Source organism: Chiloscyllium plagiosum, unplaced genomic scaffold (genome assembly GCF_037043375.1).
Source record: "Chiloscyllium plagiosum isolate Xiang-an unplaced genomic scaffold, Cpla_swu_hap1 HiC_scaffold_49, whole genome shotgun sequence".
Classification (NCBI taxonomy): domain Eukaryota; kingdom Metazoa; phylum Chordata; class Chondrichthyes; order Orectolobiformes; family Hemiscylliidae; genus Chiloscyllium; species Chiloscyllium plagiosum.
Window position 1 is genome coordinate 8005525 of NW_028270187.1, and position 26907 is coordinate 8032431.

A 26907-nucleotide genomic window follows, 5' to 3' on the forward strand; every position below is an offset into this window, starting at 1 on the left:
AAAATATATCACATTTTGTGGATGATACGATCAATCACGGAAGGATAAGTTGCAATAAAGGTGTAAGGAGTCCGAACGTTGATATAGATAAGGTCAGTAAGTAGGCAAATGAGGGAAATGGAATTCATGTTTTAAAAAGAATGAGGTCATGCACTTCGACACTGAGAATCAAACGCTAGCCTGTTATTTATTGAAGAGAAATCCATATAAAGGCTCACTACAAAGGGATTGGGTGTCCCTGTGTATGAAAGACAAAGTTACGATGCTGGTGAAACAAGTAACTAAGTTGATTCACTAAGCAAATTCCTATGATAGAAGTGTTAACTTATCAAGAGCATATAAAATGTTTAGGCGTTTAATCATTGTAGTTGAAATGAATGATGGGTGAGACCTCTGAGAAATAAAATATGCAGAGGGGGCATAACAAGGTAAATGTTGAGAAGGTGTTTCCACTTCTGGACGAAGTTTGGAAATTGGTGACGTGGCTACAGAACAATGTATGTTGAGTTAAAACTGACATGCTGAGAGATTTTGTCTCTCAAAAGTTGGTGAGTAGCTGGAATTCACAGACTTGTGGTGGTTTGATCACTGAAAGTATTTATGGATGGGCGAATGGATTTTTGAATTCCTGACGAGTTGAGAGATGCAAGTTCTTTGCATGGAAGTGAAGTTGAGGTATCGAAGCTTCATCTTTATTCTTATTGATTGTCGGGAGGCTTGCTGGGCCCAATAATCTACTTCTGCTCCTATCTCTTCTGCGGTTATGCTTATTTAGAAAAATCTTAAGTTCTTTTTCCATTACTGTTGTATTTACTTCCTTCCCTTCTCCTGTAACCAGAAAAGGCAAGAGAGAAGTCTTGTATGGACTTTCCTTAGAATTACGAGCAGTCGAATGGTGAAAACTCAAAACCGGTAAGAGGTAATCAGTTCCTATTGGGAGGAAGCATTAGAGTCCAAAGTGACGTCACAGCCAAGCCAATAAATGATTGAATGCTTGAGCGATGAGAATGACTCTTTTAATTTTTATTCCAGTCAAATAACCTGTTGAAATTATTGTACATACTAGTTACGTGTTAGTCTGCGTTGGAGAGAACTATATTTAGTTATTTCTTAGTGGGTGATTCTTGTGTTAATTCAGGGGATGGCTCGCTAGCTCCTACAGCGAAATGTTTCATGTGTTCATGGATGCTCAATGATGACAAACAGTGTGGAGGAGGCATTGTTAGTACTTCCAATACTGGCACCAGGCTATGGAGGTCCAGCAAGATCTGGAGGCACTGGGGAGCATCCAGGGGAATGACAGTTACATGGATTGTGAGTGCAAGGCCGTAGTCACCCCACAGATTTAAGGGTGTAAGAGGATAGAGAATGAGTGAGCATCACAGGCGAGCATAAGGCGAGGCTGGTTGTCCAGAATTCCTCTAATGTAATTCCAAAAGACCACCGATACTCTGTGCTGATTCTGCAGAGAACTGCAGCCAGAGCAAATCCTGCAGCACCTCCGTTCCTCAGCTGCACTGAGGTGGACTGAAAATGTGGTTAGAACTGCAGTGATAGGAGACACAAACTTAGTGGAATGGAGAGGAGCTTCTGCTGCTGCTCTCGTGCCAACAGAATAGTGTGGTTCTTTCCTGGTGCAAGAGTCCTGCAAGTCACTGAGTGGCTGCGTGGCATTTTGGGGGGTGTGGATCAAAGGGAGCAGTCAATCAAAATGGTACACGTTGGTGCCAATGACACAGATAGGAAGAGGGATGAATTACTGAAAGCTGAATTTAACGATTAAAGAGCCATATTGAAAGGAAGGACCTCAAAGTTAGTCATCTCAAGATTATTACCTGCGCCATCTGCTTGTGAAGCTAGGAAATGCCAGATTAGGTAATTTAAAATGTGGCTGGGGGACTGGTGAAAGAGCGAGGGCTTTAGATTTCTAAATAATCGGGCCTGTTTCTGGGGGCTGTGGAACATGTTCAATATATGCAGTCTTCACCAAACTCTGTCGCTACCAATAATTAGAAGGCTCTAATTAAGCTAGATTGAATGAGAGCATGAGAAACAAGAGAATCACGGCAATAAATAACAAGCAAGAAGCAGCTGAGCATTGAAGCTTCAAGATGAGTGGAAACCAGGTGGTGTCAGGAGAAGCAAGAACTTTTTAAAAAGTTTCTTCTGGTGGAGGTGTTAGGATTTAAAAAGGTGTAAGATGAGCTTAAGGGCACTTCAACTGAATGCTGACAGAACTTACAGCAAAGTAACTAAACTAATTTTACAAATGATCGTGAATGGATATCAGTTATTGGCCATTATATGGGTTGCAGCGGGCTCACGATTGGGAATTAAATATACAGAGGTAAAGGAAGAAGAGATACTAAGGTCTAGCTCTGTTATTTAAGGACAAAATCAGGGCGGGAGTTAGACACAAAATAGGTTTTATCCAAAAAACATTGAATCAAAGCGGGTAGAAATCAGAAAAAAAGCTAAGGGGGCAATTTCACTTATCAACATTAATATAGGCCACCAAAGGGCATCACGGTGGGGCGGGCAATAAACAAAGCAATATCTAATGTAAAAATGACATTGCTATACACATTCATTGATCAAACCAAATTATTCAAAAAAGCCTTTAGGAGGAGTTCATGATTTTTTTTTCCCTTTAGTTATGCACGGGATGAAGATATTGCTGGCCAGGAAGTATTTATTATCCACTGCTTATTGCTCAGGCAGAAGTTGGGAATCAACCACATTGATGTGGGTCTGGTGTCACAAGTACGTCAGAACAGGCAATGGTGGCAGTTTTCTTCCCTGAAGGACATGAGTGAAGCAGATGTATTTTCCAATCGTTCCATGTATACCGTTAAACTGTTCAATGCCAGATTATTCTTCAATTCAAATTTGGCAATCTGCCATGGCAGGATTCAAGCCGGGTCCACATAATATTGTCTGCATCTGCGGGTCAATCATCCAACAATAATAACACTGGGTCATCACCTCCCTATGTAATGATGTTATTTTCCTTGAAGACTCCGTAATTGACCGCACGAAGAAGCAAACTACCCTAGATATGGTCTTTTGTAATGAATGATTAACGATACCATACGTAGGGATCCTCTCAGAAGGAGTGATTGCAGTATAGTTGACTTTAAAATATAGACGAGGGGGTAGAAGTTAAAATCCAAAACCAGTATCTTGACCTTAAGCAAAGGAAGCTACAAGTTAATGGGTAAGGTAGACTGGGTGCAAAGGCTATATGATGGGGCAATTGAGGAACAGTGGGGGACGTCCAAAGTGAATTTTACACGTGCTCAGAAAAGGTATACACCAGTGAAAAGGGCGGACAGTAGAGAATGTTGTAATCAGTCATGTGCAACTGAGTAAAAAAGGGAGGTATCAACTCTGAAGCGAATGCAAACAAGTTAGCAATGACTAGTTGGAAACGAGGAAATTCAGAAATCGATAAAGGTCAACTGAAAGCCACGAACAATAGTGAAAAGAAGGGTAAGATGAATTATGAGTGTTAACTAGTTCAGAACATAAAACAGATAGCAAGTTTTTCTACACACATATAAAACGAAAAGGAATGGCCGAGGTAAGCATTGGTGCTTTAGAAGATGAGAACGGTGCTTTAAGAATGGGAAATGATGAAATAGACAGGGGTTTTGGACAGGTATTTTGTGACGGTCTTCATATTAGAAAACACAATGACATGCCAATCACTGATGACAAGGTGGCAATGGCAGGTAACTAGAGCGGAACAATAATTTTATCGGAAGAGTTGGGCAAGCTAATGGTGTTAAAGGTAGTCGCGTTTCCTGACCCCCTTGAATTCATCACAGAATACTGAAAAAGATGGCTGGAGAAATAGCAAATGTGCTTAGAGCAATATACCAAAATTGACTGGACTCTGGGGCAGTTCTGGCAAATTGGAAACAGAAAATGTGACAACTTTCTTTAGAAGAAGGAGGTAGACAAACAGCAGGAAATTAAACGCCCGTAAGTTGTAGTCAGGGAAATGCTTGAATCTATTCAAGAAATAAGTAGTGAGACATCTGGATTAAAAAAAAACTATCCCATCAAGCCATCGCAATATGGGTTCATAAACAAATGTCATTTTTAGTGGATTTACTGAAACTTGTTAAGTGCGATGGACAATGGAGTATGAATGGATCTGTTGAATCTGGATTGCTGGAAAGCATTTGGCATGATGCAACACAAAAGAATGGTGAATAAGATGGAGTTGCAAGGTATTACACATAATGATTAGGCCAAGTAAGAAGATCAGTTCATTAACAAATGAAATAGTGACAAAAAATGTGTGTTTTTTCTGGTTATCAATTCATGGCTAGCAGTGGCTAGTGGGATGTGTTAAACTTCGTAGATGACATTAAGATGAGTGATAGAGCAGTGTGCAGAATGATAAATGTAGGTTACGTAAGTGGACAAAGGTCTGGAAAATAAAGTGCAATGTTGGTAAACGTAAAGTCGTTCGTTTTGAGAGGTGCAACAGTAAAATACACTTTTTATTAACGGTGAAAACTCTCAGCACGTTACAGTGCAGAGGGACCTTGTTGTCCTTGCGCAAAATACGTAAAAAAGGTTGATTTGCATGTGCAGCAGGTAATTAAAAAGGCAATTGGAATTTATGTTTCATTGTTCGAGTTTAAAAACAGCGAGGTTACGCTGCTACTATGTAGGGTAGTTGTGAAGTCACACCTATACAATTTTGTTCTCCTTATAAAGGATGTGCTGGCAATGGAGGGGTTGAAGAGAAGGTTCACTAGGTTGATACCAGAGTTGAGGAGAAAGTGAGGACTGCAGATGCTGGAGATCAGAGCTGAAAATGTGTTGCTGGAAAAGCGCAGCAGGTCAGGGAGCATCCAAGGAACAGCAGAATCGACGTTTCGGGCATAAGCCCTTCTTCAGTCACTAATTCGTGAAGAAGGGCTTATGCCAGAAACGTCGATTCTCCTGTTCCTTGGATGCTGCCTGACCTGCTGCGCTTTTCCAGCAACACATTTTCAGCTCTGATACCAGAGTTGAGCAGATTGTGTTCTGAGGAAATATTGATTACACTGGGACTATAGGAAGGATGTGGACATTTTATAGAGGAGATTTTCAGGATGCTGCCTGGACTACAGCGACGAAGGATGAGAGGCGAATTGATAGAGTTGTACAAGGTGCTGAGAATCATAGACAGAATGAATAGTCAGAGACATTTTCCCAGAGTAGAAATGGCTATCATAAGGTTTTTGGTGGAGCTTCTGGTCACTAAAATGTATCTGACAGTGAAACCATTGAGCAGCAGAATCAGAAGAAATGGTAGAGTCGGATTTAGAATGTGATGGAGGAACTCGATTGTTGCCCAGACATGAGAGGAATAAACATTCTCTGCTACAAAACAAAACCAGGGAATGTTTGCCAGGCGAAACCGAGCTGTGAGCATGAAATACCAGAAATTTTTTTTTAAAACATCTCAGCACAGTCACTGTTTTTGGAGGAAGGGTTTCGGCAGTTGTCAGAAGTCGATTCTTTGCAGAGAGTGGTGGGTACTTGGAGTGCACTGTCAGCAGTGGTAGTAGAGTCAGATACGTTCGGGACATGTAAGCAATCTTCGACAGACACATGGATGATTTTAAAATGAAGGATAGTTTGATCTCAGAGTAGGATAAAAGATCGGCACAACATCAAGGGCCTGTGCTGTTCTATGTTCCTTGCTTTATGCTCATTGTAATTTCGAAGAACGGGTTTTGGGGCGTCTCTTATAGAAGTATATATCATTATAAAGTTCATAGATAAGATAGATGGAGATTGTTTCCACTGACATGGGCAACTAGATCTAAGCAGGATATGCTGAAAATTAGAGTGATCAGATTTAGGACTGAGTTTAGAAGTATCGTCTTCATCGAAAGGGTTCTAAACTGGTGGAATTCCCTGTGAAGCGAAGCAGTGAAGCACATCTCTTGACTGTTTTTCATGTAAAGGTAGACATATTTTTCAATAGTAAAGGAATTAAGGATTATGGTGAGTGGGTGGCTAAGTGCAGCTGAGTCCACATTAAAATCAGCCATACTTTTATTTAATGGCGGCACAGGGTTGAGGAGGCAGGTGGCCTGCTCTTGCTCCTATTTCCTACGTTATGGAAAACAACTGGTTGTTGGCAAGTACCTGGCTATTTTTCTCTAAGTCCTGTTGTGCAATGCTGCATTGAAGGAGAGCAGGAGGTTTGGTTGAGTTGATCCAGGATGAAACATGGGGCCTCAATTCGCAGTGAATCCGGGTCTGCAGCATGACCAACATCTTGAACAGCGATTGTGAGGGGAGAAGCCTAGAAAAATGGATGAGGGTAGGGGAGTTGGGGAATCGCGGACTAGAGAGCATCAGTTTAAAGTTAGAGAGTAAATAGTAAAAGGGAACCTGAGGGGCTCTCTTTTACAGATATGGTGGTATGCATATAGAATTAAATGCCAGTGGAAGTAGTTTGAAGCGGGTACTTGACAAACTTAAAAGGCATTTGGACAAATGCATGAATGAGAACGATTTAGAAGGATATGTCAAGTGCAGGGGAATGGGTTTAGCCTTTTCGTTGGCATGGAAAAGTTTGGGCCAAAGAGTTTGTTTCCATGCTGCAGAACTCTGACTGTCTGACTAGGTTAATCTGCAGAAAAAATGTTTTAAAAACTCTGAAACTCTTTGAAAAGTAAAATGAAGGAACAAAACCTTAAAATTTCTCTACATGTGACGATATCATTTGAGAATGGCAGGATTCCTCTGTGAAAGGCATTACTGAGTCAGATGGTATTTTTTTCAAACATCAGGGATTTATGGACTCTGTGGAGTTTTTTTAAAAATTCAAAACCCATTCTATCACGCGAGAAAATGACAGTGGCCCCAGTCACAGTTTCTGAGCAACGGTGTGTTGTCACACGCTGCACTAACCCCTAGCAACAGAAACTAAGAGTGATTCGAGGAAGACAGACATGGAGAGTGTGAAGAAAGTCAAAGAGAGGGAGATATCTTGACAGAGATGAAAGTAAGGACTGAGTGACTTCCACCCAACTCCTGAGCTTAGCTCCCATGCCATCTCCTTACGTGAGACCAGGAATTGACACTGGGCCTGCATCTGTCCAACTCAGTTCTTCAACACAAAGACAACCAACAATACAGCTCACCTCTGCTGCTAGGCACTTATGAATGAAAAAATTTATTACTTACATACTGAGATTACAGATACAGCAACTAGAATGGTGCCTTTTCTCACTGGCCTCTGTGTTGATGGAATAATCGAAATGCGTTTCTGTAACCCACTGTGAGACAAGCCAGCACTACCCTTAGTGTGTTACTGTAGTGACAGGCTGCTTGATTGCTGAGAAATTAATCTAAATTAGAAAATCCGGCTGGATTGATTAATGAATGAATTTGATTGATTGTTGAATTTGGGTAATGGGATTTTTCAGTACATTTTTCAGGTGTTGTCTGAACTTAGTTTGCGTCACGGCATAAATCACGGTGTTTGTACAACAGCTGAGGAGCTGCAACATGAAGCCCAATTCCAGCACATAGTTTGGAAGATGAACTGAGTAATGCCCGATCAAATACATCCGGATCCATATACAATACACCATGAACGTTGACCATAACAGGATGAAATTGGCCGAGATCACAAACAGCAAAATAATGGACTTCTTTCGATTTTGCATTTCCGTGTCACGCTGAGCGTTCCCCTTGATGTGAGTCCGGAGTTTCCTGCGGGAGCTGCTGGTCACTAAAATGTGTCTGACAGTGAAAACATTGAGCAGCAGAATCAAGAGAAATGGTAGAATCGGATTTAGAATGTGGTGGAGGAACTCGATTGTGGCCCAGACATGAGAGGAATAAACATTCTCTGTTACAAAACAAAACCAGGGAATGTTCGCTAGGCGATATCGAGCTGTGAGCATGAAATACCAGAAAATGTTCTTTAAACAGCTCAGCACAGTCACTGTTCCCAGAACTATAGCCGCCGTTTTCTCACTGCAAAATTTACTTTTCAGCTTCTGGCAACAAATGGCCACAAACCTATCAAAGGTGAAAGTAACGGTGAACCAGACAGAACAGTCAGCGGATGCATAAACCAGGATGGCATGGATATTACAAACAAGCATGTTATTCAGGAAATAAAATTGCTGCCAATAAACAATTGGAATGTGTCTCAATATCAGGTCGAGGATAATGACCAGTAGATCCACCACTGCCATGGCCGCCAGGTAACGACTGACACACGGAGACAGCCCACAATCTTTATAAAGCAGAACGAAGATCGTCACGATGTTAACTGTGAGGAAAGTATGCAAACAAAGTGTAAACAATCTAGAAACAAAGTTACCCATTTGATTAAGGCTCCAGTCAAATTTTCAAATGTGTTACTTTATTAAGAGATTTTTTGGAAGAATTAGAGCTGAAATGATAAATGTTAATATGTGAATTATTTACCCGAATGTGAAGCAATTCACAAGATATACTCCCTCCCTAAACCCAGTAAAACACGTCAATAAGAAAAGGTGATTTCCAGAACATTCCCACACACTGGATTACTTGAGGGCAGACAGGGATCACATCTTTACAGTTGCTAATACAGAGAGTAAAGACGTTGGGATCACGAAGGATTCTCTCTCAGTTCCAGGAAGAAAAATGGAGTTTTGGAATGCCTATCTTTTTTGTCCAGATTGTAGTCAGTCCTCTGTAATGATGAATGTAAATAAAGGGAAAACGTATTTACCCCTTTAACTGCCTCAGCAAAATTCAAAACATTGTATCCTTCTCCTTAGAACTGCATTTCTTCCCTGATACGCTTAGCTCTTCTTCAGTTAACTGACATCTAGAGTTTCACAAAATATGCCGGGTATGGAGTGTTCCCGACAACTGCCTGTCCCCTTTCACAGTTGGGTAGGTTCTGGCCTGGATGTACCCAGAGAAGGGGCACATGGCGTCCACCAACTCTCTCGAGGTCTTCAGGGACAAGTGGGAACGGCAGGGCGTGGAGTGCTTCATTAACGTCTTCAGTTCTATTTGCATTTCGTCCTATCCTCCTCCTCACTTTTTCAATCGTGTTGCCATTACCCTTAAAGAACGGGCACTGCTTATCACTGGCCACTTTGGTGTTTGTTTGCTTATTCCTACTTATGGATTATGAATAGAGTTTCTGCACATGATGTTTCTTCACCATGTCCTAGCTTTAAGTTAAGGGGGGCATAGCTTTAACTTAAGGGGTGGTAGGTATAGGACTGATGTTAGGGGTAGGTTCTTTACTCAGCGAGTCGTGAGTTCATGGAATGCCCTGCCAGTAGCAGTGGTGGACTCTCCCTCTTTATGGGCATTTAAGCGGGCATTGGATAGGCATATGGAGGATAGTGGGCTAGTGTATGTTAGGTGGGCTTGGATCGGCGCAACATCGAGGGCCAAAGGGCCTGTACTGCGCTGTATTCTTCTATGTTCTATGTTCTATGTCCTGCAACTGCACATACGTGACATGGGTGCAGGGAAAGAATTTTATAAAGATATATATATAAATATATATATATTCATATAGCCAGGAGATATATATTTCCTACGTTCAGGCAAAGTTTAAAAAGAGAGCAGAATGTTCCCAAGAATGTGGATTGTAAAATGTTCCAGGAAATGAAATTTATGATTTTCTTTTTCAAAGAATGAATGAATCAATGATTAATGAGCAATTTTGTGACATCTACTCAAATATAGAGTGTACAAAAATATAAAGTGTATAAGTCGCCACTTACAACGATTTCATTGTTACAAAGTTACCTAGGCACATCTTCACTGACAAGATTAGTTACAGTGTAACATTGTCACCAACACACAGTGCAATCTTAGGTTCAGAGCACATACATACAATCAGTAGATACAGAATATATGAAGAAAAAATTATTAAAATTCAGCAATAAATAGTGTAATGATAGGTTCAGATAAAAAAGAAAAGCAAGCTAAAATACCAACAACACAATCTCTCTCAAAGGGCCCATTGCAGCAAACCAGCATAAGGGGCTTCCATTGTCAGTTATAGAATGTTCTGGAGAATGTCAAACCTGCTCCAACATTCAATAAGATCGGGGTTGATCTGATCGCGTCCTGAGCTTCATTTTGCCAGAACATTCACTCACTCAACCCCTTATTTTTCTGACACCAAACAGGCAACACTCAGGAACTTCTTACACGGGTTTTCTTCAAGCATGTGTTCGGCAGCCATTTATCTGTCACGAGGACGGTCAGTTCAAATAATATATTGCATTAGTTTTACACTTTTATGTAAACGTAAGAGCACTTTCCGCAGTCTGATCAGAAATATACCCTTAATTCATTGTTATCAACATCCAATGACAATTACTAATTGTGGGTATTTCGCTCGTTTCACATCCACAGACAGCATCTAAACACTGGTCTAATTGTAAAATGCAATTTCTGGCAGGAAATGTTTTTGCTCTACTCAGCCATTATCGTGAACGTTATCTGGCTTGTCGTTTTTCCCTTGCCATCCAAGTTTCTATTTTCTTTCGTCGTTGACTATTTCTGTCTATAGCAGTTTCATAGACTCCCACTCAATTGGTGGGATGGTTGTATTGTGATGTAGAGGGAAGTCAAAAGCACAAATTCAATTCCCCACACGGAAGGAGATTGCCATTAATAGCCCGCTTCCACAAACTCTACCCTCAATCAAGTTGTGGGGACCGTCAGGGTAAAACACTACGAGTGATCGATCGAGAATGAGAGAACTGCCCCATGGTCCTCTGGGACAATAATTGCTTTGTTCTATAGCTGTGAGAATTATAAATTTTTCTATGAATTATCTTTTTTTGGCGTTGCACTTCTTGATATTCTGGTCATCCACAGTTGCATTTTTGACTGGAAACTGCATATTTCTGACAACGCGCAATCCTTTACTTTGTTGCTATTCATGAATCTATCAGTCTGTGCATGAAAAATATTCAACGTCTCTTCCTCCAATTCTCTCTGAGTAACAGTTTTGCAAAGACTTATTATAAACTTTCAGAAGGGAAAATAAGTCTCCTTTTCGCTTTCTTATAAATTTGGTATCAGAAAGCGAAAACGTTTAGCATTTGAATCCCAAATGGGCTATGGCAATTCAAAATGATGCCCTTTGGAATGAAGAACGCACCAGACACTTTCCAAAGCATCGTGAACAGAGTTGTGGTCTAATTGATTAATTTTTACATTCATCTCATTCCATTCATGGAAAGATCAAATCGTACAGTTGGTGAAGCTTTTGAATGATTATGAAAAGTAAAACTTGTAACAAACTTCAAGAAAACAGAATTCGTGAAGCCAGAGGTAATATTTTTGGGACATAACTTCGGACATGGAAGTTGATCCCAAGGAATGTGAAGATGAAGACCATCGAGGAATTTCTACGACCATCTTCAAAGAAAGAGGTGCTTTGATTTTTGGGATTGTGTGGATTCTTCAGGAAGTTTGTATCAAATTTCAGCAGCGTGGTGACACCACTGCCAGATTTGCTTAAGAGAAACACGAAATTTCAGGCATTTGACAATTTAAACACAGTCTTCACCATCGCAACACTTCTAGCCACTCCACATTTTACTTTCAAAGCCCTTTAAGTTGCAATCGATACTATGGATATAGATGTTGGAGCTGTAATGATGCAGGAAAATGATGATGGAATTGAATGGCCAATTGGCTACTTCCCTAAACAACTCAATAACCATCAGAGAAAATACGTCACATTGAAACAGAGTTATTTTATTTGGTACTGGCCTTCCAATATTTTACTAGGTTATGTGTCAAAAAATGTGTCGGAGATAGTTGTGCAGACGAACGACAACATTCTCACGTTTCTAGAAAGATTTGAAGATAAAAGTGTAAAACTATGTCGTTGGAATCTTACGTTACAGAATTTTACTTTCCAAATTATACATGTGGCAGGTCGTAAAAATGCTGTTGCACGTGTTATTGCAGATTTAAAAGAGAAAGGGCAGATACGATTGGATCATATCTATTTCAGTCTTATATATAGATTTAGCATTAATGTGAGACGTACAACTTAGATTAATAACTTATGTATGCCCTTATAATGGCATTGAGATTTAGAGAAAAGAAACTGAAAAATGAAGCCATATTTTCATGATGATTGCCCACTTTTTCCGCCAAGGAAAGACGTGTTACGAAGTTAGAAGAGTGCAGATTAGACTAGATTAGATTCTGTACAGTGTGAAAACAGGCCAGTAGGCTGAACAAGTTCACACTGACTCTCCGAAGAGTAACCCATGCAGAGCTATTTTCCGACCTGATAGTTATGCCTGACAAATGCATCTAACACTGTGGGCAGTTTATCATGTCCAATTCACCTGACCTGCACATCTTTACATTGTGGGACCAAACCGGAGCACCCAGAGAAAACTCATGCAGACACGGGGAGAATGGGTGCACGCCACACAGTCACGCAAAGGTGAAATCGAATCCGGGTACCTGGCAATGTGAGGCATCAGTGCTAACCACTGAGCCACCTGCAGCCCATAACTGTTTATGGTCACTTTCATATAGTAAGGCATTTTTCTGAATTATATATTCAGCCAGACCTGCCAGAATGCAGAAGAGCTAAGAAATGGGCTGTTCAAAAATAGATACATATGACAATTGGCTGTTAAATGGATACCTGAGTTTTGGTTGCAGTTTTGACAACAATTCAATTTTAACCAATTAATTTCTGTTATTTCTTCGATGCTAAAATCCAATTGGGTTTGTTTTTATTGTACTGACAGAATGGGACCGATGGGAGGGAATGATGTTTGAGTATAAATAATGGGCATCTCACAGAAGAGCATCTGCCATAGAGCCAGAGAGCTAACTTCCCATAATCTTGAATTTAAAGAAATTTCAGAAGGGACCATCTATCAAAAGGTACCTTTTCTTGCGAAAACACTGAAAAAGTATGATGACGGCTCAGGGAGAAGACAGCAGAGTCGGAAGACCAGAAGGATGAAAACATACGAGATTATATGAACTTCAACCAGTTCATTTATTGTTTAATAATTGTGTTACTGGAAGATCACATTAATATAATTGTATTCAGCTGAAGGGTAGTGGTTAGTTAGGAGAAAGAGTGTTCGTTTTGTAAATCGTTTCAGTTAATGTTCACTAGTAGTGTTAAATAAATAAATTGGAACTCCGTATTGCTACAGTGGAATCAGAGCAGTTCTTTCATTCAAATATTTTGAACAGATTACGAGAACAGGCAAGGCGAACTTTGCTGGATGGTTGGTTTTAGTTAGCAGAGGGGTTCGACCTCCACAGCTTAACAATGTTCACTGCTTTGTATTACAGTATTCCCTCTGTAGCTGCGGTGATTACTTTCCCAGTCCAATGACAGAAGCCTGAAATCACGGATCGGAGCGAACTCTTTCAATTAAATGGGAAATTTACCTTCTCCGCAGCCCCCAATCCCTGTTTCTGGAAGTTCCCCGTAAAATGTTCGGGCCTCAGTAAACCTTGAGTAACTGAAAACATAGAAACTGACATGGGGGTCACCCTGTACTTCTTACTATAATTAGACCTTTGGCACACTGCTGTTATACCTGTGACATCATCCTTCACATTTGGTTTGTATCCTTTACCAACTTATTTTTATTTTTTATAGTTATATGTATGCCTCAATTAATTGGATAATAGGTTATCTCTTCGATTGGTATTCAGCAGTGAACACTTTTCACACACCATCAGACACTTTTGAACACGTGCCAGGACTAAGGTTTTGACACTTCACTCACACCATTGCTATCTCTAACTTCAGTTGGTCAATGGCTTGCGCTCCAACAGCTTCTGATTTCAAATAAACCTGCTAGTGTTATAAAGTTGAAGGCGTGTAGTCTACCTTTAAGCGAGAGTGAGTGATGTTTTGCACTGAGAACTTACGAGCACCTGTCATATGACTAGCTAGCAGTTTCAGAATGTACTGGAAAATTGAAAATATGTAACATTTGGCTGTAAATTGGCAGCTGAGTTGGTTGCTGTTTAGACAACAATTCGAATTTAACTAATCAGTTTAAATGATCCCCCAGGATGCTATTTATTGTATTGCCAATGTTGAACCAATGAGATCATTCAATGCTGTGGAATAAAAATGGCAGGCTTAGGGCTGACTGCCTGCCCCTCTTCCGCGGTTACGTTAGAGCCCGGGTGTCCTTGGAGAAGGAGCACGCGGTGTCGACCAACACCCTGGAGTTGTTCAGGGAGAGGTGGGCGCCGCAGGGAGTGGAGTGCATCATTTCTCCCTCCAACTCTATTTTGATTTAGTCCCTACCCTCCCCTTCACTGTTTTTGATCACACAACACTGCCCTTTGATGTGAAGGGCAGTGTTTGTCACTGGCCACCCGGGTGTTTTCCTATCTTCCTGGTGATGGAAATTGAATAAATATTCGTGCACTTTGTGTCTTTCACTGTGTCTCCCACCTGCACACACACACCATGGGTGCTGGGGATAAAATAAGCACTACCGCACTTAGGTGGTAGTGTGGGGATTAATAAAAGAAAAAAAAAAGGAGTGTAAAAAAAAAAGTGTCCTGGGCCTGGCCAGAAAGAAAGAAATAAAACTGGCAGGCAATTTGAAAGTCAGACAGAAAGCAACTGCAATCGAGAGAGTAACTACTATCGAGAAAGATTGCCATACAAAATCATTCTCGATCAAAGGTACCTTTTTCATGCGAAACATCTTCACAGTAAAAAAGAAAGAAGTCGACCCAGGCAGATCTTAAGCTGAATGAAAACAGATACTGACGACTGCAGCCTCAGAATGGCTTTGAAATTAAGCTGGCGCAATTTTAATAAGAGTTTTGATTGGAACAGTGGAGTAGTTGTAGTATTGGAACAGTTGTAGAGTCGAAGGCAGATAATAAGCAATTCAGAGAAAAAAGGCTTAGATTTGTAAATGGTTGTTGTTTAATGTCCACTTTTAGAATTAAGGAATAACTTGATGTTTTTGCAGTAATGTTTTAACAGATAACGAGGCGAGGTGAGTTTTCTTGGCTTTTTGGTTTAATTAACAGAAGATTTCTCCATCGTGTTGCAATACTTTGGCGGCTTTGATCCTTGATTTGGACAGGTTTAGAAAAATCAAATCTGAGATTTGGGGTAGATTTGAACAGATTTGGGGTACGAAAGATCTTAATAGATTTAAACACATGCCGGTTAGTCTCCTATATCTGTAAATGTAATATAGGTGAGACAATTTATTTAAATTCGGTTACTTGTGGTTTGTTAAATTGTAAATCAGAGATATGGGTCTTAAAATTGCGAAAGAGGTTATGAGGTTTCAAGATGATTTCCAAATGTGTCAAGGAAGTTTAGAAAGACAGAAGTCGGGCATACTTTTGGAATTAGTAAATAGATTAGAATTTGGTCTAAACAGGGACAAAAACAAAACTAAAGTAGTAAGGGAGTTAGTCAAGCACTTAGATGTGTCAGAAAAACAGACAAATGCAGTGAGTTAGAAATAAACCTTAAATTATAATTGAGGAAAATGGAATTAATTTATAAAGAAAGGGAAGGAAGAAGGATGGGAGACGTTTGAGAGAGAAAGCGCACGCGGGAGAGAGAGACAGAGAGAGAAAGAGAAAGGGAGAAGAAAAGGCGAGAACAAGAGAGAAGCAAAGGAAAGAGAGAGAACCAATTAGTGAGAAAAAAGAAGGCTAAAGAGACAGAGAACAAAGAGAGACGTGAAAATTCAAAAAAAGAGAGAAGTTGCTTCCATGAGCAAAGAGAGAGAGAGAGAGGGAGAAGAAAGAGAAAGAGAAATGAAGAGAGAATTTGAACTTGCAAAGTTGAGAATTAATCAGGAAGGTAAAGTTGAAAGATCGGGTTGAAGAATGACGGGAGTGATGTATACAAACATTTTAAATTATTACCACACTTTGATGCGAAAGATGTCAAAAACTGCTTTATTTCATTTGAACAAATGGCTAAGCAGATGGCGTGGTCAGAGAACTTGTGGATAATGCTAGTTCAGGCCAAGCTGATAGGCAGAGCCAGTGAGGTATTTGCAGAGCTGTCAGATGAGATGTCATGAGATTATATAGAAGTCAAACAGGCTATTTTGAGGCTTGCAAACACGTACCAGAAGCGTACAGACAGCGATTCTGAAACATAAAGAAGGAATCACGTCAGACTTACCTTGAGTTTGAAAGAATTAAACTCAATAATTTTGATAGATATGTGCAGGCATTAATAATAGATAAGATTCATGAGGTTCTAAAAGAGATTATTCTGCTAGAGTAGTTTAATGAATCACTTACAGAGATGACCTGACTTTTGGTGAATGACTAAAAATTTCATAAAGTGAGAAAAGCGGAAGAGATGGCCAATGAATATGCATTGGTGCAAAAGGCAAAACTTAGCTTCTGGCAAGAATTTCATTCCCTGAGGGATAACAATTTGGAGAAGGTGACATCCTCCATTTAAAAAAGAGTAGAGCACACTGGTAATAGTTTACCACAAGTAAAAAAAAAGATGCCCAAGAGGGTTGAAAGGAAATGAAAGGCCTCAGGTTTTTTCACGGTAATGGAGTGGGGCACAGAAAATGTCTTTTGCTGGTGATTTAAGGAAGACACTGCGAAAAGGTATTTTCACAACCAGAAGTGGCACACGTAATGTCATGGCGCTGGTCGTTAAAGAAAGGCACTTTTGGAAAGGCTGTCGTAAAAGAGGCATTAGGAAAATTTGCAAAGGAAACCCCAAGAAAATTCGAGGACTTGCGAGAAAGTGCACAGGCTAGGCAGGGGCTGGGTAATGAGTTAGTGCCTGATCTTTATAAAGAAGTCGCCTCTGTGGGTAAAATTTACTCAGAAAGAACAGAAGCAGAAGTGAAAGAAGTCATAATTTTGAGAGATACAGAATCGAATCAGCTTCTATTATTAAGAGATGAACGTGTTTGCACTATTTCTGAAATTTTACCCGAGACAGTCGTAATTTATGGGATAGATGGACAGAAAGTTAGCATTCTCTTGTGTCAGTTCAGGTTGGACTGTTTACCTCAGACTGGGGAAATAACAGTGAGAGTGATAGACAGAATGTTAGTTCCATGACTACAATTTGTTCTTGGAAACGATTTAGCACGATCAACATTGGGAGTGACGCCCCTTGTTGAGTAGAAGCCAAAAGAAGAACAAGGAACTGATAAGTTAAGAGAGGAATTAACTGTATTCTTCTTCAGGCTGTGTAGTAACAAGGTCACAGCACGAAGCAAAATTAAAGAGAAAAAATGAGTCAGCCGACACCATGTTTGATGCAATGGGTGCAGGATAAAATTGAATGGTGCAGAGGGTCAGGAAGAAGTGTTCAATCCTCAAAGGCTAATGGACTTACAACAGAATTACGAGAAAGTAAAACATATTTCTATTGATGCGTACTCAGAAAATGCATCAGGATGTATTCCTGATGGCTATTATCTTAAAGATAGAATCCTAAGATGAAAATGGATACCACAGCAGGTTAGTGTAGAGGAGAAATGGGCAGAAGTCCATTAGACTGTGTTGCCGATAGTACAGAGTAAGGTAGTATTACAGGTAGCAAGTGAATTACCAGTAGGAGGTGATCCAGGTGTAAGGAAGACTCAAGCTAAGGCACAAAAGTGTTACTATTAGTTTGGAACGCAAAAGCATTTCATTAACATTTGCCGTACATATCATACATGCCAAATGGTAGGTAAGACACAAGCAGCAATAAAACCAGGACCTTTATTGCCAATGCCCATATTCAAAGAACCTTTCACACGGTTATGATTGATTGTGTACTTCCCCTCCCTAAAACTAAAAATGAGACTCTTTACTTGCTGATCATAATGGATGTGTCGACCAGATTTCTGGATGTAAATCCATTGTCGAGTTTAAAGGCAAGAAGTGTGGTGCAGGAGTTAGTGGCTTTCTTCACGCAGTATGTGCTACCCAGAGAGATTCAATTAGACCAGGGGTCTAACTTTAATGCGAGGCTGTTTAAGGAAGTCAAAGACAGCGTAAGCTTACAGCATTTTAAATCAAGTTCATGTCATCCTGAATCTCAGAGAGCTTCAGAAAGGCGGCATCAGACCCAAAACACCCCGTTAGGAATGTACTGTCAGAATCATCCGAATGATTGAGTAAAGGTATCCCATTCGTATTGTTTGCCATAGAGATGCCCCAAAAGAATTTACTCAGTTTACTCGCTTTGAGTTTATATTCGGACATGAAGTGAGAGGGCGTTTGAAATTGACTAAACAAAAAAAAATGAAGGACCAAAGCCGGAGATGTTATGTACTGGGACTATGTATCGGAGGTGAGGCAGAGGTTAAATCCAGGTGAGATAGCTAAACAGCACGGGAAGCGGTCACAACATCGAACGAAGCTTGTGACTGATAAAACCTTTGAAATTTGGATGTATTAGTTTTGTTCCTAGTGTTCGGACATCTCTTCAAAGCTAGTTTTAATAGTTCCTATCAAATTGAGAAAAAGTTGAGTCAGGTAAACTATCTGATAATTATGCCGAATAGGAAAAATAAAATAAAGAACTGTATCGAGAATATTATGTGAATGTGTTGAAACCTTACAATAATGGAGAGAGTAAACTGGAGAAACAGTTGTTAGTTATTGCCTTGCAGAATCAAATGCAGAAGTAGTTGAATTTGATGTGCCTCAAAATACGTCAAACAATGAGGAAGTCCTTGAGGAGTGGGATAAGTTAGTGAACTATATATCTCATGTGCAAACAGCCCGGTTTAAAGATTTGTTGCAGCAGTATGAGGACATATGCAGGAATAAAATGGGGAGAACTAGTGATGTTGTGCTTGAGGTAGAAGTAGGAATGCTTTTCCGAAAAATCAATAGCAGTACAGGCTTAATCCTTTTAAAGCCACACAGTTCCAGACAGAAGTGGAAGCGATTATCATTGGAGATATCATCAAACCAACTCCGAATGAATAGATTTCACCTATCATCTTCATCACAAACCAGATGTGACATAATGATTATGTTTGGATTTCTGAAGGTTAACACCGTAATAAAATCGAACTCATACCCAACAGCAATATGTGAGGACTATATAGAGAAGTTTTGACAATCTAGTTATATCACAACGTTGTACTTACTGCGAGGTTATTGCGGGTATATTTATCAGAGAAAGTGAAAGACGTTTCTGCGCATGTAACCCAAAATGGGCTATATCAATTCAAAGTGATCCACTTTGGAATGAAGAACGCACTAGCCATATTCCGAAGACTCGTGAACAAAGTTGGAGCTGTGTTAACAAACTGTGGTGTTTACCTTCGCTATATAATGACTTACAATTAGTCAAGGAAAGATCACATGCTACAGTTGGCAGAGCTCTTTGATCGATGATGAGAAACAAAACTGGTAATACACTTAAAAAATACAGAATTCGAGAAGGCAGAGATGACTTTATTTGGACATAACATCGGTCATCGAAGGTTGACCCCAAGGAATGCCAAGACGAAGGCTATCAAGGTACTCCCACGACCAATTTTGAGGAAAGTGCTACTGCAGACTTTGAGAATAAGCAAATTCTACCAGAGATTGTTCCAAATTTCAGCAGCGGGGTGGAACCACTAACAGATTTACTGAAGAAGAACACAAAATTTCGGCGGTCAGAACAAAGCCAGGAACCATTTGACAATTTGAAAACAGTAATAACCACCGCACCAGCTGTTGCGACAACAAATTTTCTGAAACGTTTCAAAGATGCAAATGATGATAGCAATACAGGAGCCTGAGATGTACTGGTACAGCAAGTTGATTACGGAAGTGAGCGGTCACTTGGCTACTTTTCAAAGAAGCTCAACATCCACCAGCTAAATTACTCTACCATGTAAAACAAATTAGTGAGATTGATACTATCCTTAAAACATTTTAATGTTTATGTGATGTACAATGTGTCAGAGACAGTTGTGAACATAAATCATAATCCTCTTACATTTTGGATCGATTTAAATCAAGAATATAAGACTATTTCTTTGGATTCTTATGTTACAGAATTTTAATTTACAAATTGTAAATGTTGCGGTTCGTAAATAAATGATAGCAGGTAAATTTTCTTGGACTTAACGAATAAAAGTACAGAAAAGATGGAACAGATATCAGTCTTATATATTTATATATGTATGTGTGCGTATACAAAATATATGTGCAGAAATTAACATAAACTTAGATTAATGTCCCATGTATTTAATTGTTAAGCAATTAAGAATAAAAAAAGTGATGCCAGATTTTCTTTGTGATGACTCATTTTTTCTTATGCAGGGCGGTGTTATGAAGTGTGTACTATACATTTAAGAGAGAGTGAATACTGAGAGGTTACAAGTACCTGTCCGATCACTAGCTAGCCGTCTCAGAGTGTACTGTAAATTTAAAATACATAACATTTGTTTGTAAAATACATACCTGAGTTGATTGCTGTTTTGACAACAATTTGAATTTTTATTGGAACAGTATAATGTTGGAGAGTTGGAGCCATGTAATGTGCCGTTAAGAGAAAGGAAGCTTAAACCTCTAAACACTTGGTAGCGAGTTTTGAGAAGATTTGCAGCTCAGGTTGAGGTTATGGACATAGGTTTACTCGCTGTGCTGGAAAGTTCATTTACAGACGTTTCGTTACCCTACTAGGTAATATCTTCAATGGGCCTCAGGCGAAGCAATGCTGAAAATTCCTGCTTTGTATTTATATGTTTGGGTTTCTTTGGGTTGGTGATGTCATTTCCTGTGGTGATGTTATTTCCTGTGGTGACCACTTCCTGGTCCTTTTCTCAGAGGGTGGTAGATGGGGTCTAACTCAATGTGTTTGTTGGAATGCCATGGTTCTGGGAATTCTCGTGCGTGCCTTTGTTTGGCTTGTCCTAGGATGGACGTGTTGTCCCACTCAAAGTGGTGTCCTTCCTCATCCGTATGTGAGGATACTAGTGAGAGAGGGTCATGTCTTTTTTGTGACTAGTTAGTGTTCATGTATCCTGGTGGCTAGTTTTCTGCCTGTTTGTCCAATGTAGTCTTTGTTGCAGTCCTTGCAAGGTCATTTGTAAATGACATTGGTTTTGCTTGTTGCCTATTTACGGTCTTTCAAGTTCATTAGCTGCTATTTTAGCGTATTGGTTGGTTTGTGGGCTACCATGATGCCAAGAGGTCTGAGTAGTCCATCAGTCATTCCTGAGATGTCTTTGATGTAGGGGAGAGTGGCTAGGATTTGTGGACGTGTTGTGTCTGCTTCTTTGGGTTTGTTGCTCAGAAACAAGAGAGCTTGTGGAGTATTGTTAATAGAGAAACAAAGGTATGGAGGTAGATATTTCCTTAAAGGGGTGTCACAGGTAGTCAGGACGGTGAAGAAGTAGTTTGGCATGCTTGCCTTCATCCATCAGCGTATTGAGTACAGGTATTTGAATGTCATCTTACGGCTCTGCAAGGCAATGATAATGCTACATTTGGAGTAATGCATACAATTCTTTTTCACATGCTCCATGTGAATAATATTGCCTCTATCGTAAGTACAGATGTTCGTCGATGATTGCACGATGTCTAGCACTATTCGCTCATCCTCAGACGCTGAAGCAATTTTTATCCAAATGCAATAAGAACTGGAGAATATCAAGGCTTGGTCTGACAAATGGTAAGAAGCATTCATGATGTAAAGATGCCAGGCTTGGTCATCACCAATAAGAGACAATGTAAACACCATCCCTTGAAATTCCATGGATTTTTCATCACTGAATCTCCCACTATCAACATCCTCGGGGTTATCATTGAACAGAAACTGAACTGGAACCCACAGAAGCTCAGTGGTTTCAATAGTAGATCAGATGCGATGAGTACTGTGATCAGGAACTCAACTCATGACTCCCCAAAATATGCCCAAAATCTGCACGTTAAAGTCAGGAGAGTGATGGAATGACCGAATAGCACACAAGAAAGTTGACACCATCCCGGGGCAGAGCTGCCTCAGGATTGGCACCACAGCCACAAAAATACATTCCATTCACCACTGACTCTCGGTAGCCGCAGTGTCTCATATCAACAAAGACACACTGCAGAGATTCACCAAAGATCCTCTAAACCCACAACCACGACCATTGTTGTAAAGCAATAAGGGGCATAGATGACAAAGCTAACCAAGGTCTTTTCCCCAAGGTACAGGAATCTAAAATTGAAGGGCACAAGTTGAAGCTGAGGGTGAAAACGATTTAAGAGGGACACCAGGGACAACCTTTTCAAAGAGACGATGGTGTATACATAGAATAAGCTGCCAGCTGAAGAGGTAGAGGCGAGTACAATTTAATGTATTTAAAAGACATAGAAGGTATGTGGTTTGGGAAGTTTTGGAGCATGGACCAAAAGCAATCCTGTGGGACTAGTTCAGTTTAGGAAACCTGGTTGCCATGGACGAGTTGGGATGAATGGTTTTCTTCCAAAATCGTATGACTGTAAGTCTCTATGAGTCGAAAAGTGTAGCGCTGGAAAAGCACAGCAGGTCGGGCAGCACCAAGGAGCAGGAGAACCGATGCGTCGGGCATAATGACTTATAAAACAACGTACATAGATTTTCCTCTCTTCGGATGCTGCCTGACCTTGTGTGCTTTTCCTGAATCACACTGCTCGACTCTGATAGCCAGAATCTGCTCTCCTCACTTTCTCCTGTATGACTCTATGACACCATTACTTTTCTTTCGTGACAAATTCTTCACATCCCTCAATTCATTTACAGGTCATCAATCTTCTTTAAACGTTTTCAATAATCTAGTTTATCTCACGAGTTTGAATCAAGTATTCATGATATTTATTACCTTCTGTGAGAAGCGAACACTGCACCCACCTCTGCACTATGCCCTATTGACAGGTACAAAGGAGGGGAACACGTGGGCTCAATTAAGAGTGACTGGTGATGACATCAAGGCAAAATTTGATTGAGGACGCCATCAAGAAGCCTGAACAAAATCGAACATAATCGAGAGTTGTAAACTCTCCACAGGGTGAAGTGATACAAAACACGAAGGAAGATGCTTGTGGTTCGTGACCATCAATTATCTCTGCGGAATATCATCAAGGTAGCTTCCTCTGCACAAACATCTTCAGCTGCTCCATCAATAGCATTTGCTATCCTGAAATCAAAAGTGGAGATGTTCTTTAAAGTTCACACAATGATCAGAACAATTTGTGACCTCTCAGCTCCTGAAATAGTCTGTGTCCATGTGCAGCAAGACAACATTCACTTAATGTTTTTAACGAGTAACAGGAAGAGAGCTTTCAAACCCTCTGTCCGTTTATACTGAAATTCAAGGATGTTATTGATGTCCATCATAACTAACGAATGAAGTGTAGACTGCACAGGTAGACTGCTCTATGTTGTTCCTACTGGCTCCATTGCTAATGGTGCACATGTATTATTTTAATGTGGCTTGCTGATGGTGAGGAGGCAAAATGGAAGGTTTGTGCCAAATATCAAGAGGAGATTTTCCATCTCCAAGAAGACAAACTAGTGTTCACAATGGAGGACAGGAGCTGGTTGAAATGGCTAACCCTTACAGAATGGACGTATTGCAGCTGCTGTCAGGGTTGTGAACATTATTGTCAGTGGAGTTGCACACACATTTTGCAGATAGATGGTATTCAGAACGCAGAGCTCTCGCACTGGAAATAGGCGCGCTGCATAGACACATAAACTATCGAGAATGGCATACCCTTGGTAAATAATCGAATCTGTTCAGCCAATGTTGACGTTGTATGTAACCCTCAAGTTTCAATGCAATCACCACTTATTCTTTTCCAGAGTTACAGGTTAAATACCAAAATTCTTCACACTATACTCATCATACGGTTATACTCTAGTTTAGACTGTTGAAACCTCTTTGCAGTCTTTCTCTGACAAGGATAATATTCCTTACAAAGCGTCTAACTGTAAATAATACCTCAAGTAATCCCTCAATAAGACTCTCAGTATTGATCACAATACTTGCTTTACTGTCACTTTCCACTTCTCTGGTTCTTTTGTCTGGCCTCGGAAGATTCATTCAATCACTATGCATGGAGAATGACCTCTTCCTTGCATCACTTCTTTTACCTCAGCATCAGAGTCTTTAAAGTGTGACGATGGAAAAAGCACAGTAGGACAGACAGCTTATGAAGATCAAGGCAGTCTATGTTTAGGTCAGGTCCTGATTAAAGATTCTGCCGAAATGTCGACTGTCCTACTTCTCAGATACCGCCTAACCTGCTGTGTCATTTCCAGCGCCATACTTTATCAACCCTGGCTCTCCAGCATCTGCTGACCTTAACAACTCCAATATCTCTGCGTCAAAAAAGCCAGAGCAGTGGTTAGAGCTGAAGATGACCAGGTTCAATGGAGAGAAAACGAAATTGGATTGAAACCAGGAGTTGCAACATGCCTGAATGCGTTTTTTAAAATGTTACGGTGCCACATCGAAGGCCGAAGGGCCTTTATTGCGCTATAATGTTCTATGTTCCATGTTTTTCCAGTCCAAACCCCTTCGAAACTCAAAGTGGTGGTCTGAACCTTTAGCTTTTATTATTTTAAAGACAAGTGCATTCTGGATGCAGTTCGATAGGTCAAACTACTTGGCTTTAAGCAAAACACAACTTATTTCTTACACTACAGTTAAAATCCACACAAAATAAAAATAACAGAATTACTTTAACCGTAACTCACACAAAATCGTAAACAAAACAGCGTATCATTTAAATACGACTTTATAACTGTTCGATTACAGCAGCATCTTCGAAAAACTATTGGCAAAGGCAAATCGACAGGGGAATTCAAAAATATATAAAAACAACAACAGCAGTAAGGGGGATCACCAGATTTTCCAGAGCGACAGTGAGAGCTAGATCTTCCTCTGAAATCCGAATGCACAACTGAAAACACGACGGTTGGAGGAAGAGCGCCTCATCTTCCACCTAGGAACCCTCCAACCACAAGGGATGAACTCAGATTTCTCCAGTTTCCTCATTTCCCCTCCCCCCACCTTGTCTCAGCCAAATCCCTCGAACTCAGCACCGCCTTCCTAACCTGCAATCTTCTTCCTGACCTCTCCGCCCCCACCCCACTCCGGCCTATCACCATCACCTTGACCTCCTTCCACCTATCGCATTTCCAACGCCCCTCCCCCAAGTCCCTCCTCGCTACCTTTTATCTTAGCCTGCTGGACACACATTCCTCATTCCTGAAGAAGGGCTTATGCCCGAAACGTCGACTCTCCTGTTCCTTGGATGCTGCCTGACCTGCTGCGCTTTTCCAGCAACACATTTTCAGCTCTGATCTCCAGCATCTGCAGTCCTCACTTTCTCCTCCAACTGAAAAGTAAACCCAAGAAACCCAAGTTCTGTGCGTGCTGAACTCCTCCCACTCATGCTTTCTTTGTCTGCTTCTTTTGAAAAAAAAAACAAGCTACATTGCAGATCACACAGCTCTGTTCCAAGTTTCCAAAATACACATCACAAAACAAACCCATCTTCAAGGCACATTTCAAAACAGGCAGAGGAAGCGTACTAGTATTACTTTTGACATGTTTTCATGTTGTAGGTGTATCCTTGGTACAGCCTGCATTTTATGCCCACCCGGACGTTCCCTTGAGCTGAGCACTTTGCTCAGTGGTTCCACAGGACACTAAAGGGCAAAGCACATTGCTCTGGCTTTGCAGTCACACAGACCAGGATAACACATTGCCTTCAGTAAAGGCTAGGTACAAAGCAGATGGGCTTTTCCAACAAATGACGATGTCTTCCTGGTTTCTACATAAGCCCCACCAAATTGTTTCCTGAGAAACGGACTATTAACCACACGACACTATTTTCAGCTTCCGAGTAACTCCTAAATGACCTGAATACTTGACAAATATCTCTATTTGAGAGAACCCATGGACAGAAGAACAAGTTACAACTTCAGCTGTAATTATTTTATCTGTGAAAGTCTAGCCTGAACAGAATTGGAACATTTGAATTTGGATACTAAAAAAAATACACATGTGATGGTTCATTCAGAAACTGCACTGAGGCTGAGGTGGAGACTAAAATATTATGATGTTGGTGCTGAAGAGGCTAGCAGACATAAAGCAGTGCAGGACAAACTGGATAGTGGAAATTGCAAACAATCTAAGTTCTCCTCAGATACTGGTAACAGAGGCTTTTTAATGAGTTATTCATAACTTGCACTTGGTAATTTGCAAGGAATGAAACTTTTGATTGGAATTGAGGATGTTGGTTTCCGTCTTTCCGAATTTCAATATCACGAGCACCAATCCAGTTCAACCTGATAGAAACAGATACAACGACTTACCGAAAACACCAACAACTGCGAGAACGGGATAGTAACCACCTTGGATAATCCAAAGTATACATTGGATCCGCGATGCTAATGATAGCCAATCCTGAGAAAGCCAGTAAAGGCCACCGTAAAAACCCCTGTCCATTGTAAATTTCCAGTCTGATGCTCTCATATTCTGATCCATTGTTGTAACGTTCCAGTGGTTTGATCTCAGAATCTAATCTCTCATCCTCCTATCTCTGGAGCTGCAAATCCCAGTTAGTGTCTAAATTGATGCTTCCCCTAATACTAGGAGATAACGCACTGAAAGTTGTATCTTATTCATAGAAGATGGAAACACTCTAGTGCCATAACTAGCATCCATGGAGACTGACATTAACCATAGCCACTGAACAAATAACTCCAGTTAACCCCTGATAATTCAATATTTTTCTGAGCTTTCGAAATACTGCAGAAAAATTACACATTCTGAATGTAAGGGTGACGGAGGCAAGGAAAGTTGGAAAACCTGGAGCGACTGTGTGGAATCATGCAATCTGCCTAAGATTGGGAACAATACAGGGGTAATTATCGGAACATAGACATGCTTC

At 40.4% G+C, this 26907-nt stretch overlaps 1 protein-coding gene and 1 pseudogene across 1 annotated transcript; both read right to left on the reverse strand.

Moving 5' to 3' along the window:
- LOC148135461 (Fc receptor-like protein 4) overlaps positions 1–26907 on the reverse strand; it is a 451279-nt pseudogene that overhangs the window by 304255 nt on the left and 120117 nt on the right.
- LOC148135464 (putative G protein-coupled receptor 139) lies at positions 7398–26462 on the reverse strand. Its single transcript, XM_087984584.1, has 2 exons — positions 26330–26462; positions 7398–8305 (listed from the first exon to the last, which is right to left on the reverse strand). The coding sequence occupies exons 1-2, from the start codon at positions 26460–26462 to the stop codon at positions 7398–7400; spliced, it is 1041 nt and encodes a 346-aa protein (XP_087840710.1).